The 14,775-nt window shown below is 37.0% G+C and overlaps 3 protein-coding genes across 3 annotated transcripts; 1 reads left to right on the top strand and 2 right to left on the bottom strand.

Annotated features, from left to right (window-relative positions):
• Positions 1 to 2,019: 2,019 nt before the first annotated feature.
• Positions 2,020 to 3,605, bottom strand: LOC111808737 (small ribosomal subunit protein uS13c). The gene is made up of 3 exons (XM_023694888.2): positions 3,375 to 3,605; positions 2,388 to 2,612; positions 2,020 to 2,282 (listed from the first exon to the last, which is right to left on the bottom strand). Exons 1-3 carry the CDS (start codon positions 3,483 to 3,485, stop codon positions 2,115 to 2,117), a joined length of 504 nt encoding a protein of 167 aa, XP_023550656.2. The 5' UTR covers positions 3,486 to 3,605; the 3' UTR covers positions 2,020 to 2,114.
• Positions 3,606 to 4,736: 1,131 nt separating this feature from the next.
• Positions 4,737 to 5,738, bottom strand: LOC147789754 (small ribosomal subunit protein uS13m-like). Its single transcript, XM_087117132.1, has 3 exons — positions 5,579 to 5,738; positions 5,203 to 5,415; positions 4,737 to 5,105 (listed from the first exon to the last, which is right to left on the bottom strand). Exons 1-3 carry the CDS (start codon positions 5,645 to 5,647, stop codon positions 4,941 to 4,943), a joined length of 447 nt encoding a protein of 148 aa, XP_086973258.1. The 5' UTR covers positions 5,648 to 5,738; the 3' UTR covers positions 4,737 to 4,940.
• A 2,578-nt stretch (positions 5,739 to 8,316) lies between these two features.
• LOC111809170 (nitrate reductase [NADH]-like) lies at positions 8,317 to 11,502 on the top strand. Its single transcript, XM_023695549.2, has 5 exons — positions 8,317 to 8,825; positions 8,976 to 9,469; positions 9,589 to 9,729; positions 9,820 to 10,052; positions 10,151 to 11,502. Exons 1-5 carry the CDS (start codon positions 8,317 to 8,319, stop codon positions 11,411 to 11,413), a joined length of 2,640 nt encoding a protein of 879 aa, XP_023551317.2. The 3' UTR covers positions 11,414 to 11,502.
• Positions 11,503 to 14,775: the final 3,273 nt, after the last annotated feature.

Here is a 14,775-nt window from a genome sequence, read left to right as displayed (position 1 = left end):
CACATCATGAAGAATCTCCTCAGACATGGAGGAGAGAAGGCCGCTAAGGACTTGTTGATCCTGATCATACCACTGATTATAGGCCGGATTAGAGACCAGCTCAGCACCAGCAGCAGTTGAGGAAGGGATCAGCTTGGCAGGTGCAACATTGGTCCCATCGAGGTAGCCCATAAGCTTCGTACTCCGTAGGTAGGGGAGGAGCTGGGCACGCCATATGATGAAGTTGTTTTTGGTTAGACGAATTGTGACAACACGGTGTAGAGGGATTGGATATTGTTTAAGGCCAAAAGTCGCCATGGTAGTTGAGACGGTGTTGGAGATGGTGGATGGAGAGGAGGAAGAAGACATGGCGAGGAGTTTAAAAAATAAACCTTGGCTCTGATACCATGTTAGATTGAATGGCACGATGATCTATATGGGTCACGACTTCATGTATTTATAGATGCGTATAATGAAGATTACATTCCAAATCTATGATTTGGTAACAAACCAATAAATCATAGATTTGGTAACAAACCCTTCAAATCAAACCCTTCAAATCATAACAACTAGTAAATCTCAAACCCTTCAAATCATAACAACTAGTAAATCTTAGACTATTTTAGTATATACAGTTATGATCTATTTTAGGTTTAACAATTTTTACTAATGTTTTTAATAATGAAGATGAATATGAATGTAGGAGTGGGAGCGTGGTGTGAGCTTCAAAAAAAATGGGCACAATTTTTTTACTCTCCTTTAATGATGATGCAAACGTGAAGGTAAAATATTTTTACTTTGACTTGAGTTCATTAAATGCAAAAAAAAAAAAAAAAAAAAAAAAAAAAAAAAAAAAAAAAAAAAAAAAAAAAAAAAGCTAGTTTAAGTTTTTTTAGTTCATAATAGTTCTTTTTATCATGTTTTTGTTATGAATATTGTTCTTAAATTCTTTAGTAGGTGAAAATCATGAAGAAAAGAGCAACGGCGACTTGAGAGTGGTTGGAAAACCCTTGACCACACCCACATAGTTTTCAAGAGGGGTTAGGTTATGAAGGAATGTTAGATTACTCATAATTATAGTAATTACTTAAATGATATTTATACTAAAATATTTATATATAATAAATATTTAATATAGTATTCGCTATATATATGGTAGAAGGTTATAGCTATATAGTTATATATACCGAAAAAAATCATATATATACACCCCTTAAGTTGCTTTGAAGGTAAGCAAGTATTTCTCGTTCTCTTTTCTCTCTTCTATTCTCAAGTTCTCCCTGTTCGGTGTTCATCTACATGAGTTGTGGAGTCCTAAAATAAGATTCATGCATTTGAGAGCTCAACTCTATTTCTACAAATTCATGTATTATTGTAGAATTGGAAAATTTCTCTAATAAGAAATTAGTTAAAGAAGTTATAATTATCTCCATAATGTACAAGTCATCCCAACAATTGAACATACCACTATTAATAAGGGTGTGGAAACCTTTCCCTTGCAGGCACATTTTAAAGCCTTGAGGGGAAGTCCGAAAGAGAAAGCCCACACCTTGAGGGGAAGCCCGAAAGGAAAGCTCAAAGAGGACAATATCTGCTAGCGATGGATCTGGGTCGTTACAATCTAACCCTTAATCATCCCCATATAACAAAATAAACATGTCATGTATGTACATATCATCAATAAGGACATAGTATAGTAATCTAATCATGATACTTAGTCATACTTTTAGATTTTCCCATTCAATAAATTTTGAACTAAAACCCACTTACTTTATTGCGATTGAAATCGGCTCTCTCTCCCCAAAGCCTCTTTATTCTAATTGATGCCACGTCCAAGGCCTGGCGCTGACGAACAATGCCTCCACAAAGCACATCATTTTAGTAGCGATCTTGTTGATGGTTTAGACTAGTTCATCGTCCCCAGAGATCCAATACAAAAGATTGTGTTAGTAAAATGAGTTATAATAATGGACCTCTCGTTAACTACTCGAGCATTTGAAGAGGGTGAGCGCATCTGTAAGATAGAACATGACACAGCAATAACACAAAAGTATTTTCATGAGGAAATCAGATGCAAATCCAGAGTTTAAACAATACGTCTCTAAGCTTTTACAAGAGATGCAATGGCAAAGGCCTCAACGAGGAGCCTTCTTCTTCCCTGCAATGGCGACCTTCTTACCCTTCAACGTCCTGCAGTTGTTTTTCGTTCGCTGCCCTCGGCATGGCAACCCCTGGATGTGTCGAATCCCTCTATAACACTGAATCTCTTTCAATCTCCTTATGGCAAGTGCGTTGAAACGCCTCTGCAAAACCCAACAATTACATTTTTAAGCACTTCGCAAAGTAACAGAGACAACCAACGTTTGTAATTCTAACACACACACACAGAGATAGAGAAAGAGAGAGACCAGATCTCCTTCAATCATGTACTTGGAAACTTCATCTCTGATAGATATGAGTTCCTCCTCAGCTAAGTCCTTGGTGATCTTATTCTCCACGTTTAGATCAAACAGTATTTTCTTAGCATTGTTGCGCCCAATTCCATGTATGTATTGAAGGGAGTATAGAACTCGCTTGTTGTTTGGTATCTCAACTCCTCCAACACGGACACACTTGATTTGAAGACCAGGAACCTGAAAGGTTCAAAATTAAAGGAAGAAAAATGAGGCAATCATTCAAGAAGAAACAGGGATATCTTGTGAGTTTGAAACTTCGTAGGAGTTAAACACCGGACCTCCTACTCCGATACCAAGTTAAATCACAAATCAACTCAAAATCTTAAGCTAATGGGTTACGAACTTTATCCTGTCCAGCATAGACTAGCAAGTCAAATTTCCATCTAAGGTCAGCCATTCGTTGCCATAATCAACTCTTTCCGTCCAATTATATCTGCTTAATCTTTATAATCCATCATGCACAGAAAGGGTGAGGGAAAATGGGATTTAGGATCCTGAATTTGATTCACTTAGAATTTTTGTTTCATCACACTATTCAATGAAAGTGTAGAGGTAGAGTCTAATACTGAAACCAAGGAAAAATTGAGTATAGAAATGAGTTGAGAAAAGGAAATTCAAAAAAAAAAAAAAAAAATGCTGAGTTGAGAGTATGTTCTGTAATCATAGTTTCACAGAATCAAGCTGCAATAATCACGGGCAAAGGGAATGCAGAAATCAAGAAACAGATACAATATGAAATCAAGAAGACAATAGCCAAGTTCCGCAGGATAAATATAATTGGGCAAAATCCCTCCACATCGAAAAAAATACATGGAATTGAAGCACGAAGAAACGATAGAAATGGAAACTGTAGAGCCGACGTAAGTAATTGAACGGAGGAAGAAGGTAAAATTGAAGAAACGAACTCCATAGTTGAAGTCCAAAGAAGAGAAGATTTACCCGAGGGTTTGAAATGGGGAAGGAGATTGCGTTAGAGAGAGGATTGGAGGTTCGAGAATTGCAGATAAGGGAGAGCGAAGGAGCGACGGGCAATGCTAAAGTGTGCGCCATTATCTCCTCTCTTCAAACTTCTCACTCACCAGACGGCAATCAGCACATTAGTGGATTTCTTCAATCCGATTGAACGCCGAGCGGCTCTCTGGTTTCAATGCCCACCTTATCTTCTTCTTCCTCTTCTTCATCCCGCTTACAAAAATGTGGATAAAGGCCAGCCCAAACTAATTCGTTTTAGAATGGGCTTGGCCCAAAACTCAGGCCCAAACTTATTCGTTTTAGAATGGGCTTGGCCCAAGTTTAATTATTACTTTTTCTTCGAAACTTGACTTGCTTCTTTTCATTTTAGGGATGATGTATTACAATTGTATTATAAATCATATTTAAAATATTAATTATTTTATCATTTAATCTAAATTCAATTTGAAAATGGGTCATGATCAACTCAAGTTGAAGATTGGATATTTTCAAACTAATCTTCCTACTATCATGATCATGTTGGTTAGGGCAGGTTGCCCGTGGTTACATGTTCATATCCTTTCAATCCTATATTGTATTATTTTGACTATTCAGTTGACTATTCAGCGATTGTCGTCCCAAAATGTACTATAGGGGATACAACCAATCGTTAACTCCTCCCACCTAGATATTGTATGACCATTCGGCGAAATCATGTCTAGACCTGTCAGTCCTCAATCATCTCAAAATGTACAATAGGGACAAAATCACGTCTAGGCCTGTCAATCCTGACCATGAATCATCTCAAAATGTACAATAGGGAGATGCAACTAGTTGTCAAGTCTTCCTACCAATTCTTCCTACCCGAGTTATATGATATTTAAGTTGTGGCGTTTCTTTCTTTGCAAGCAAACCTTTCAATTTTACTTTCAAACTCTCCTTCAAAAATCTCTCTACTCTAAAGGCTTGAGCATATGTTGTATGACTATAGATGACACAAATCCAAGTTGGCTTGACTCACTCGGTGTTGAGAGTGAGTGCCACACAATCCCAAAAATCCACTCAATCCCAAAAATCCACTGCCAAGGAAAGTGCGATTGAGACATCTAACAGCCTATCATTGCTATCATCTATCTCGACACTTATTGGTGTGCTAAGTTGATATCAATTCCTCTTTTGGATCCAACTATGAGCTAGATGCAATGAAAATAATGTACAGCTAAACAAATGTTTTTTTTTTCTTTTTCATATAGTATGTCTATTATATTGCATCTAATATTGGGTATATGGGCCTTCTGAAATGGTGAAAATTAACACAACCTCAAACAAACAGATTAAGAGAAGTGAACAAATTACGAACAGTTTAAGCAATTAAACCATTAGAAATGCAAATTTAAGCATTTAAACGTTTCTAAAGAGGAGGAATTCCAGAACCATTTGTTAATAACCAGTTCATAATTTCAACAGCTATTGAAGTCTTATGCTAAATGTGATGTATCAAGTGCAAATGAAGCTATACAAATGTTAAAAAGAGAAGGAATTGCAAAACCATTTTCAACGAGAAGCTTTCTTCTTTCCAGAACCGATCTGCTTCGACTTCATAGTCCTAGCATTGGTCTTTGTTCGTTGGCCTCGACATGGCAATCCTTCACCATGCCTAATCCCTCTGTGGCACTGAATTGCCTGCAATCTATCAATGTCCTTCTTAACACACTTATTCTGCAACACAGACACAAAAAAATAAACATCCTGTTAGTCCCTGCAAACATATTTGAAATTCATGGGAAGAAATATGGTGGAGAGAGCCGCTAATTACCAATTCATGTCCGACCATGTACTTAGAAATTTCGTCCGCAAGAACAACAATCTCTCGTTTAGTTAAATCCTTGGCAAGCTTGTTCTCCAAGTGGAGCTCAGCAAGAACTTGCGGTGCTCTCGATCGGCCAATTCCATTAATGTACTGAAGCGCATATTTGAGCGGCTTGTTATCGGGAATCTCCATACCCGCTTTTATGTGAATCGACTCGATCTACACATATCATCGACAAACATTCAAAATCTTCCAACGCACAAATGTTTTAAACTCAAAAATCAAATCGAATAACAAAACTCCAGAGATTCACAAGCCCTAGATCCTATTACTCTTGTCGCATCGCAATCAACAAATAATTACGCAACGTTAACGAACTCACTGATAATGATCGGAAGCGATGAAGAAGATCATTGGAGACAATCCCCAGGGAACGACGAACTCCGAACATTATTCGGCGGAGGAGGGTTCCAGTGAAGCGGAAGAGAGAATTCAGACGGCGAGGGAAACAGAGAGCCGAAGTATTGTTCGGCCAAACGAAGCCCACGATTTTCAAATCCAACCCGCTCGCCCGAGAAAGCCCATTAAGAAACATCCGTGGGCTCTTCTAGAATTACTTGATCCATTAATCTTATTCGAGTCCATAACACACAATAATTCTATATAATATGATTTTTATATACATTTTTCCTTTATTAAATTTCACTAATTATATGTTTTAGTTTTTAATAAAATTTAGTAATATCAAATAATTATTATTAAGAATATGTATAAAATTTTCAATGTGATAAATAAATAACACGTTAGAGTAAGCTAATTATTTAATCAATGATTTATTCATTATTAAAATGTGTGAAACACTTATGCGATCAAAATTGGTATTCTAGACGTCAGGTACATTAAAAAAGGACGACATAAATTTAATTTATTGATTATTAATACGTGTATTTATGTAATAATAATTTTTTAGTGTGTTATATTAAACACATTTAACATGTATTTAAATGGGACATTGAAAATTACATAAAATAATATTGATTATGGATTATAGTTTTGTAGTATTTCATCTATAACTCAAAAATCATAGATAACCAATTAAATAGATAATAGAAGACAGAAAATGACGGAAGGTAGACACGTGGAAAATCAAAAACAAAATCTTGGGAATTTTAATATATTTGTTGACTTTATTTATATATATTTTAAATGTTTTCATTTGACTTTTATGACACCAATATATATAATTAGTGTTTTAATATAAATAAATAAATAAATGTATTGAAAGCAAAAAGCGTCCTATTACCACGTCGACTCTTAATGCACTAATTATCTTTTAATGTGATTAATTAGCACATTAATCATAAACATCTATTATTGTAATAAATAAAATTATTTGAGCTCAATTACGCCACTCCCACTTCATTGTCGAAACAAAAAACTTATAATATAAAATAATATTTGATAAATTCAGTCACATGATTAATATTTGGTTAATATGAAAATTTTAATGTATTCTTTAATAAGAAAAATTAAATGAGTAAGAAATTAGCGCTTATCATAGTTCAAACGTATAAAAAGTGAAGATTATCTAATTAATATCCCTCCCATCTATTTTTTATTCTATTTTAATTTTTATATTCAAATATCTCATTTCAATTATTTTGGACATTTAAAAATGGTAAAAGAATAAACAGATATATTTAAATTAATAATAAATATTTTACACTGGATAATTAAAAGAAAATTGGTTTTAATTTATATCATATTCATATTAGCCATATTTTATTGCTTAATTTATATATAAATAATAGGCGGTGAGGACTACATAATATCATGTAAGCCATGAGGTAGCGAAGAATTCCCCCTTAATAATTGGAAAAACAACGGCACAAATTAATGGGACTTCAAATAAAATAACAAAATAACAATTTACCTTTTATTACGTTGACTTGGAATTTGTCAACACGTACTTCACTACAATATTTCCCCAATTGCCGCCTCATTTTGTTAGTTTTTAAATTTTAAAATTTAAATTTATTTTCTATTTGTTGGACTAATTTTTTATTTTTTATTTTAAATTCAATTAGATGAACACTACTCTTTACATGATATTGTCTATGACTTTACTTTGGACTTTCCCAAAACGACTCATAACAACGGAGTTAGTATTATTCACTTATAAACTCATGATCATTCTGTAAATTAACCGATGTGGGACTATCATCTTTCAACACAAATGAGTAAAAACTTAATTTTAAATATTAAAGTCATGACCGTGTTATTGAACAAATGTAAAAACAATAAATAATTAAATAAATAATTAAATTATGTCACTAAATTAATATGTCCAACATGTTGAACGTACCAGGTAATTCAAATTTCAATTTCAATGCTCAACAGGACTGAATCTACATGCAGGAAATTAGAATTAAATTAAATGAATGCCATAAAATTTGGAAAGTTGATTTTTTTTTTTTTTTTTTTTTTTTTTTGGTTAAGTTTAATTTAATTCAACTTTTATTATTATTTGATTCAATCAAATCAACTTAATTAAACGAATTTACCCTTTTTTCTTCAAAATTTAATTGAACAAATGAACAAATGTAAATCAAACTTGTCTTAAGAATATGTCTTTATTTAATAAACTTAAAAATTTCAACTTGATTAGAGAAGATAAATGATTATAGGTATAGGTTAGGAATCACGACTCTCCACGATGATATGATATTATCCACTTTGAGCATAAACTCTCATGACTTCGACTCACTCCCAATAATCCTCAACAATATGTAAGTGATAGATAGTAAACAGATCATGTTTGAAACAGAGAACTAAAAGACATTTTCCCGGGTAGAAAATTCCGAGCATCCTCCGTCCCAAACATAGCTTCAAATGGGCGCTCCAATTGATTGACCAAATTTGATTAAATTTTTTTAATGAGGAAGAACAAATCCAAGTAAAGTGGAATATTCAAAGTAGGAGCCCTCGAACATATTTTAATTTAATTACTTGGATTTCCTTCCCGTGTTGTTGGAGTCTCTATATAAACCCCATTTCATGGACCTTCATATTCACCACTCAAATCTTAATCTTCTTCACTTGTTTTTCAAACAAGCTTCAATGGCGGCTACGGTTGATCACAAAACCCTCGACATGGAGCCACCCACCAATGGCAACTTTCTAGCTCAACGCTGCAACTCATTACGGTCCCCTAGTTTCAAAATCAAACGCCATCCTGAAATAACTCTCACTATTAACGATGACGATGACGATGACGATTCCTCCTTTGATCGCCACGATGACAACAATGATTACTTTCGGGATTTAATCCGAAAGGGTAAGGAGGAAATCGAGCCGTCGGTTCTTGATCCAAGGGATGAGGGCACGGCGGACAATGGGATCATCAGAAATCCTTCCATGATCCGTCTTACCGGAAAACACCCCTTTAACTCTGAGCCGCCGTTGGACCGTCTAATGCGTCATGGCTTCATCACCCCGGCCCCACTTCACTATGTTCGTAACCACGGTCCGGTTCCAAAGGCTGACTCGTCTAATTGGACGATTGAAATCATCGGACTCCTCGAAAATCCGACAACATTCACACTCCAACAACTTGTCAATGACTTCAGGTGGTTAAATGTCCATTCAACTCAAAATCTCCTAACTTGGTTATAATAGTTTATTTAAATTGATGCATATTTGTTTGAAATTTTAATTATATAAAAAAGTTAGCTCCTATGTTCAACTTTTTAACTCTTTTTTTATATTCTTTAATTTAGATCTATCGAGTTTCCCGTTACTATAACTTGTTCGGGCAATCGACGAAAGGAGCAGAACATGTTCAAACAAACTATTGGGTTCCATTGGGGAGCCGCTGTGACCTCTACCTCACTTTGGCGGGGCGTGCCATTACGCGAAGTATTGAAACGGTGTGGCATCTTCAGCCGTCATAGAGGAGCCTTGTATGTATGGATGGAAGGTGCTGACGACCTCCCTGGCGGAGGAGGCTGCACCTATGGCACGAGCATAAGAAGAGAAATGGCAATGGACCCATCAAGAGATATCATAATAGCCTACATGCAAAATGGTGACCCTATCCCACCGGACCATGGCTTTCCCGTGAGGATGATTGTACCAGGGTTCACTGGTGGTCGTATGGTCAAGTGGCTCAAACGAATCATCGTCACTAATAGAGAATCTGACAATTACTATCATTTTATGGACAATCGTGTGCTTCCATCTCACGTAGATTCCGAGCTAGCAAATGCTAAAGGTATTATTGTTAAGACAAATCCATAATTTATTAAACGTTAAATTAAAGTTCAGTTACTAACTCAGGTTAAAAAGATCCATAAAGAAATAAAATTAATTTGATTGTTTCATATTATTTAGGTTGGTGGTATAAACCGGAATATGTTGTCTACGAGATGAACATAAACTCGGTGATAACAACACCGTCACATGACGAGACGTTATTGATCAGTTCAAAGATGACCCAGTCGACGTACACGTTGAGGGGATATGCATTTTCGGGTGAGCAAATTTAATTAATAATTTCCACGTACTTTGGTTGGTTGTTATTTTCCACGTGAGACTAATTATAAGATTGGTGCCATGGTAAAGGTGGTGGGAAGAAAGTGACACGGGTGCAGGTGACGTTGGACGGTGGGGAGACGTGGAAAATATGTAATTTGGAGTACCATGAGAAGCCCAACAAGTATGGGAAGTATTGGTGCTGGATTTTCTGGTCGGTTGAGGTGGAAATTGTGGAGCTGTTTGGCTCCAAGGAGATTGCTGTCCGAGCTTGGGATGAGACCAACAACACCCAACCAGAAAACCTCAATTGGAATCTCATGGTAATTTTGTATTTCACTTTCAATAAAATTAATGATTTGTTTATAATAATGGAATTGATAATAAATTAATTTGAATTTGAATTTGAATTTGAATTTAGGGCATGATGAACAACTCATGGTTTCGAATCAAGATTAACGTATGCAAACCCCAAAACGGAGAGCTGGGAATCGTGTTCCGCCACCCAACTCTCCCCGGCAACCAGTCCGGCGGCTGGAAGGAAAAGGACAAAATCAATCCCACCGACCCACCTTCCTCAAAACCCACAAACGACAAAAACAAGACCACCGCCGCCAAAACATTCCCCATGTCGGAAGTCAAAACCCACAACACGCCGGAATCCACCTGGATCGTCGTCCACGGCCACGTCTACGACTGCACTCCGTTTCTCAAAGCCCATCCCGGCGGCGCCGACAGCATCCTCATCAACGCCGGAACCGACTGCACGGAAGAGTTCGACGCCATCCACTCCGACAAAGCCATAAACATGCTGGAAGACTACATGATCGGCGACTTATTGACCGAAAACGACAGTGAAGAGAAGACGTCATCATCCGAAGCGGTTGAACAACACGTGGCACTGGTCCCAGGAAAGAAAATCCCGGTTAAATTGATATCGAAGATTTCAATATCTCACAACACGAGAATTTTCCGGTTCGGTCTATCTTCAAAAGACCAAGTTTTGGGATTACCCGTCGGAAAGCACATATTTTTATGCGCCAATATCGAGGGAAAGCTCTGCATGAGAGCCTACACGCCGTCAAGCTCCGTTGACGAAATGGGCTTCTTTGACTTAGTCGTAAAAGTTTACTTCAAGAATATGCATCCCGATTTCCCAAATGGCGGCCTCATGTCACAGTATCTAGACTCACTCCCATTGGGCTCAATCGTAGACGTAAAAGGCCCACTGGGCCACATAGAATACCTGGGCCGCGGCAACTTCACGGTCCACGGAAAGCCCAAATTCGCGAAGAAGCTGGCGATGGTGGCCGGCGGGACAGGGATAACGCCCATATATCAAGTGGTGCAGGCGATATTAAAGGATCCGGAGGACGAGACGGAGATGTATGTGGTGTATGCGAATCGGACGGAGGAGGATATTCTGCTGAGGGAGGAATTGGACACGTGGGCGAAGGAGAATGAGAGATTGAAAATATGGTACGTGGTGAAGGATGGCGTTAAAGAAGGGTGGCCGTACAGCGTGGGGTATATTAAGGAAAGTGTTCTGAGAGAGCATATTCCGATGGGGTCGCCGGAGAGTTTGGCTTTGGTTTGTGGGCCGCCGCCAATGATTGAGTTGACAGTGAAGCCCATATTGAAAGATTTAGAGTATGACTTAGAGACTTCGTTGCTGGTGTTTTAATGTTTTAATTAGGATAATAATTTTGAATTTATGTTTATGTGGTAAGAATTATGTAGTGATTTTAATGTATTTAAGTTATATTTTAATATATTATGTAGTGATTTTAATGTATTTAAGTTATATTTTAATATATTATGGTTGAACAAATCATTTATTATTTTGTATCTATAATGGTTTGATTTGGAATGAGGTATAAAAAATGATGAAGTGATGATGTGGAGTTGGAAGAGTGGAAGTATTTGTTGATATTTTTAGTTAGGAGTGGAGAGGGCCATGCATTTTTTGTAGGCCTCTTTTCTTTGATTTAACGCTTCAATCACGCCTGGGGAGGAACACGACACTCTATCCTCCAATTACAAGACCTTTTATTTATTCATTACTGTTTGATGTTGATGCATAATTTTATATACTCATTGGTTTGGTGTAGTACAATGCGTTTCAAACATTAAATCAATACCCAATTGAAAGAAAGAAGAAAATATGGATTTGACTCAAAGGTAGGGTTGTGCGATGTTGAAGATCTCTCGTTTACTTTATACGATCGGTTTAGGGTTTTCTAATTGCTCCTTGTATTGTCAAAAACCTTTTTCTTGAACTTGATTTCTCGTAGATTGAATCATTTAACCCTACTTGAGGAAGGGTGGTCAAAACCTTCGGTGTGGACCGTGATCCGATGGGTTGACTCACTTAGCTTTGGCCTTAGGTTCTTCTCTGTCCGTGTGATCTTATGTAATAGTCCAAACCCACCGTTAGATATTGTCTGTTTTGGCCAGTTATGTATCGTCGTTAGCCTCACGGTTTTAAAACATGTCTATTAGGGCGATGTTTTCATACCCTTATAAGAAATGTTTCATTCCCCTCTTCAACAGATGTAGGACATCACAATCCACCCCCCTTGGGGCCTAGCGTCCTTGCTTGCACATTGCCTAATGTTTAGCTCTTATACCAGTTGTAAGAGTCCAAGCCCACCGTTAGTAGATATTGTCTGTTTTGGCCGGTTATGGATCATCGTCAGCCTCACGGTTTTAAAACATGTCTATTACGGAGAGGTTTTCATACTCTTATAACAAATGTTTCATTCCCCTCTTCAACAGATGTAGGACATCACAATCCACCCCCCTTGGGGCCTAGCGTCCTCGCTAGCACACCGCCCAGTGTCTAGCTCTGATACTAGTTGTAACAGTCCAAGCCTACCGTTAGTAGATATTGTCTGTTTTGGCTAGTTACGTATCGTGGTTTTAAGACTTGTCTATTAGAGAGAAGTTTTCATACTCTTATAAGCAATGTTTCATTGCTCTCTTCAACAAATGTGACCACCACCCTTGGGGCCTAGCGTCCTCGCTAGCACACCGCCCAGTGTCTGGCTCTGATACCAGTTGTAACAGGTCAAGCCTACCGTTAGTAGATATTGTCCGCTTTAGCCTGTTACGTATCCTCGTTAGCCTCACCGTTTTAAAATGTATCTACTAGGGAGAGGTTTCCACATCCTCATAAGGAATGCTTCGTTACCCTTTTCAACCTATATGAGACCTCATATTCTTTAACACCGAAGTGCCATAACGTTAAGCTTAATGCAAATTAATTGCATCCCCACAACACTAGGAACCATTAGGGTTTTAAAAAAAACTGTTATATTTGTGAATGTCAACGAATATGTGAAAATATGTAACAACGTCGACATGGCAATGAATTTTTAATACCATAGTTGTCGCTCATAATTATTGAGACATAAGAGCATGGTAGCTTGTCCAATAATTTCTGACCGCTAAACGTGACCGTTCTTTTATCCTTTTATAATTCAACTCAACTTGTTCTCATTTCTTTTAACTCTTCCATTTATTTTAAACGGTGTGAGATCTCACATAAGTTAGAAAGGAGAACGAATCATTTCTTATAAGAGCGTGGAAACCTCTCCTTAACGAACCCGTTTTAACCATTAAGCTAACGGACCAAAGCGAACAATATTTACTAGCAATGAGTTTGAGTTGTTACAAATGGTATCAAAGTCAGATACCGAACAGTGTGCGAGCGTAGACGCTAGACCCTCAAAAGTGGTGGATTGTTGGATCCCACCTCGGTTGGAAAGTGAAATGAAGCATTTCTTATAAGGGCGTGGAAACCTCTCTCTAACAGACACATTTTGAAATCGTGAGACTGACAGCGATATGTAATGGGTTAAAGCAGACAATATCTGTTAGCAGTGAGCTTGGGCTATTACAAAATGTATCTAAGTCAAACATCGACGGTAGGCCCCCCAAAAAGGGTAGATTGTGAGATCCCACGTAGATTGGAGAAGGGAACCAAATATTTCTTATAAGTCTATCAAAACCTCTCCCTAATAGACACATCTTAAAATCATGAGTCCAATATCAATACGTAATGGACCAAAACCAACAATATAGACTTGATCCGTCTATTACCATAAATAATTACCGACAAAATATATATATATATATATATATATAAAATAAAGTAAAAGGGAAATATATGGAAAAAAATAAAATAAACATTCCTTTTTCACTTTATAAAACACTTTTTAATTAAAAAAAAAAGAATATATATATTGAATAAGATGCAATTGACTAAACTTAAATATTGTGGGTGCCCCTGTGACAAGGGGTATCTTCAGCTTTATAAATATCATAAATTTATATAGAAAAGGCAGGCAAGCAAGCAGGCAAGACAATGAATAATACGCCAACTTTGTTCCACCCAATGACTTTGGAGTCATTTTTTATGGTGTAACCAGTACAGAATCTAAATGCATATTATATTATAATTATACTATATGGTTTTTATTTTATACCAAACATTACCAAATCAATATCATTTTTAATCCCTTAAACAATTCATATTTGGCTGTCACTTGTCTAATTAGCTGCCTTCCACATTAACATGGGACTACCAATTCAATTCCACTTGCCTTTCTTTTATGGGTAGTTAGTGGGTGAGTCAAATTAGCGTTTTTTAATTATCTTAAATTTGTGCCGCTAAATTTGAAATGGATGGGGACATCTGTTAGGAACCACCACGACTCTCCATAATGGTATGATATTGTCCACTTTGAGCATAAGTGCTCATGGCTTTGCTTTAGGCTTCCCCAAAAGGCTTCATACCAATGGAGTTGGTATTCCTCACTTATAAACTCATGATCATTCATTAAATTAGCCGATATGGGACTTCCATCATCCAACACCTTCCCTCGAACAAAGTGCGCCTCCCCTTAATCGAGGCTCGACTCCTTTGAAGTCTTAGTAATTTTTTACCGTCTTGGTTGTTATTACCAATGTGGGACTCAGTTCCAAAAGTGGAAAGGGGAGGAGATGCGCGTGTGGCGGCCATAAAAAAGTGGAGGAAAAAGA

Source organism: Cucurbita pepo, chromosome 13, assembly GCF_057944985.1.
Source record: "Cucurbita pepo subsp. pepo isolate OVF chromosome 13, ASM5794498v1, whole genome shotgun sequence".
In the NCBI taxonomy this organism is placed as follows: Eukaryota; Viridiplantae; Streptophyta; class Magnoliopsida; order Cucurbitales; family Cucurbitaceae; genus Cucurbita; species Cucurbita pepo.
The sequence above is the reverse complement of the archived record's forward strand: the minus strand, read 5'-3'. Positions and strand labels throughout refer to the sequence as shown.

Bases quoted from the DNA above. Each gene is read 5' to 3' on its own strand.
- LOC111808737 (XM_023694888.2), bottom strand. From the start codon at position 3,485: ATGGCGCACACTTTAGCATTGCCCGTCGCTCCTTCGCTCTCCCTTATC. The intron at 2,613-3,374 runs GTAAATCTTCTC...TGAACCTTTCAG, and splicing joins TCCCCATTTCAAACCCTCGG to GTTCCTGGTCTTCAAATCAA. The intron at 2,283-2,387 runs GTCTCTCTCTTT...TGGGTTTTGCAG, and splicing joins ACATGATTGAAGGAGATCTG to AGGCGTTTCAACGCACTTGC.
- LOC147789754 (XM_087117132.1), bottom strand. From the start codon at position 5,647: ATGTTCGGAGTTCGTCGTTCCCTGGGGATTGTCTCCAATGATCTTCTT. The intron at 5,416-5,578 runs GTGAGTTCGTTA...TGATATGTGTAG, and splicing joins ATCGCTTCCGATCATTATCA to ATCGAGTCGATTCACATAAA. The intron at 5,106-5,202 runs GTAATTAGCGGC...TCTGTGTTGCAG, and splicing joins ACATGGTCGGACATGAATTG to AATAAGTGTGTTAAGAAGGA.
- LOC111809170 (XM_023695549.2), top strand. From the start codon at position 8,317: ATGGCGGCTACGGTTGATCACAAAACCCTCGACATGGAGCCACCCACC. The intron at 9,470-9,588 runs GTATTATTGTTA...CATATTATTTAG, and splicing joins CGAGCTAGCAAATGCTAAAG to GTTGGTGGTATAAACCGGAA. The intron at 10,053-10,150 runs GTAATTTTGTAT...ATTTGAATTTAG, and splicing joins ACCTCAATTGGAATCTCATG to GGCATGATGAACAACTCATG.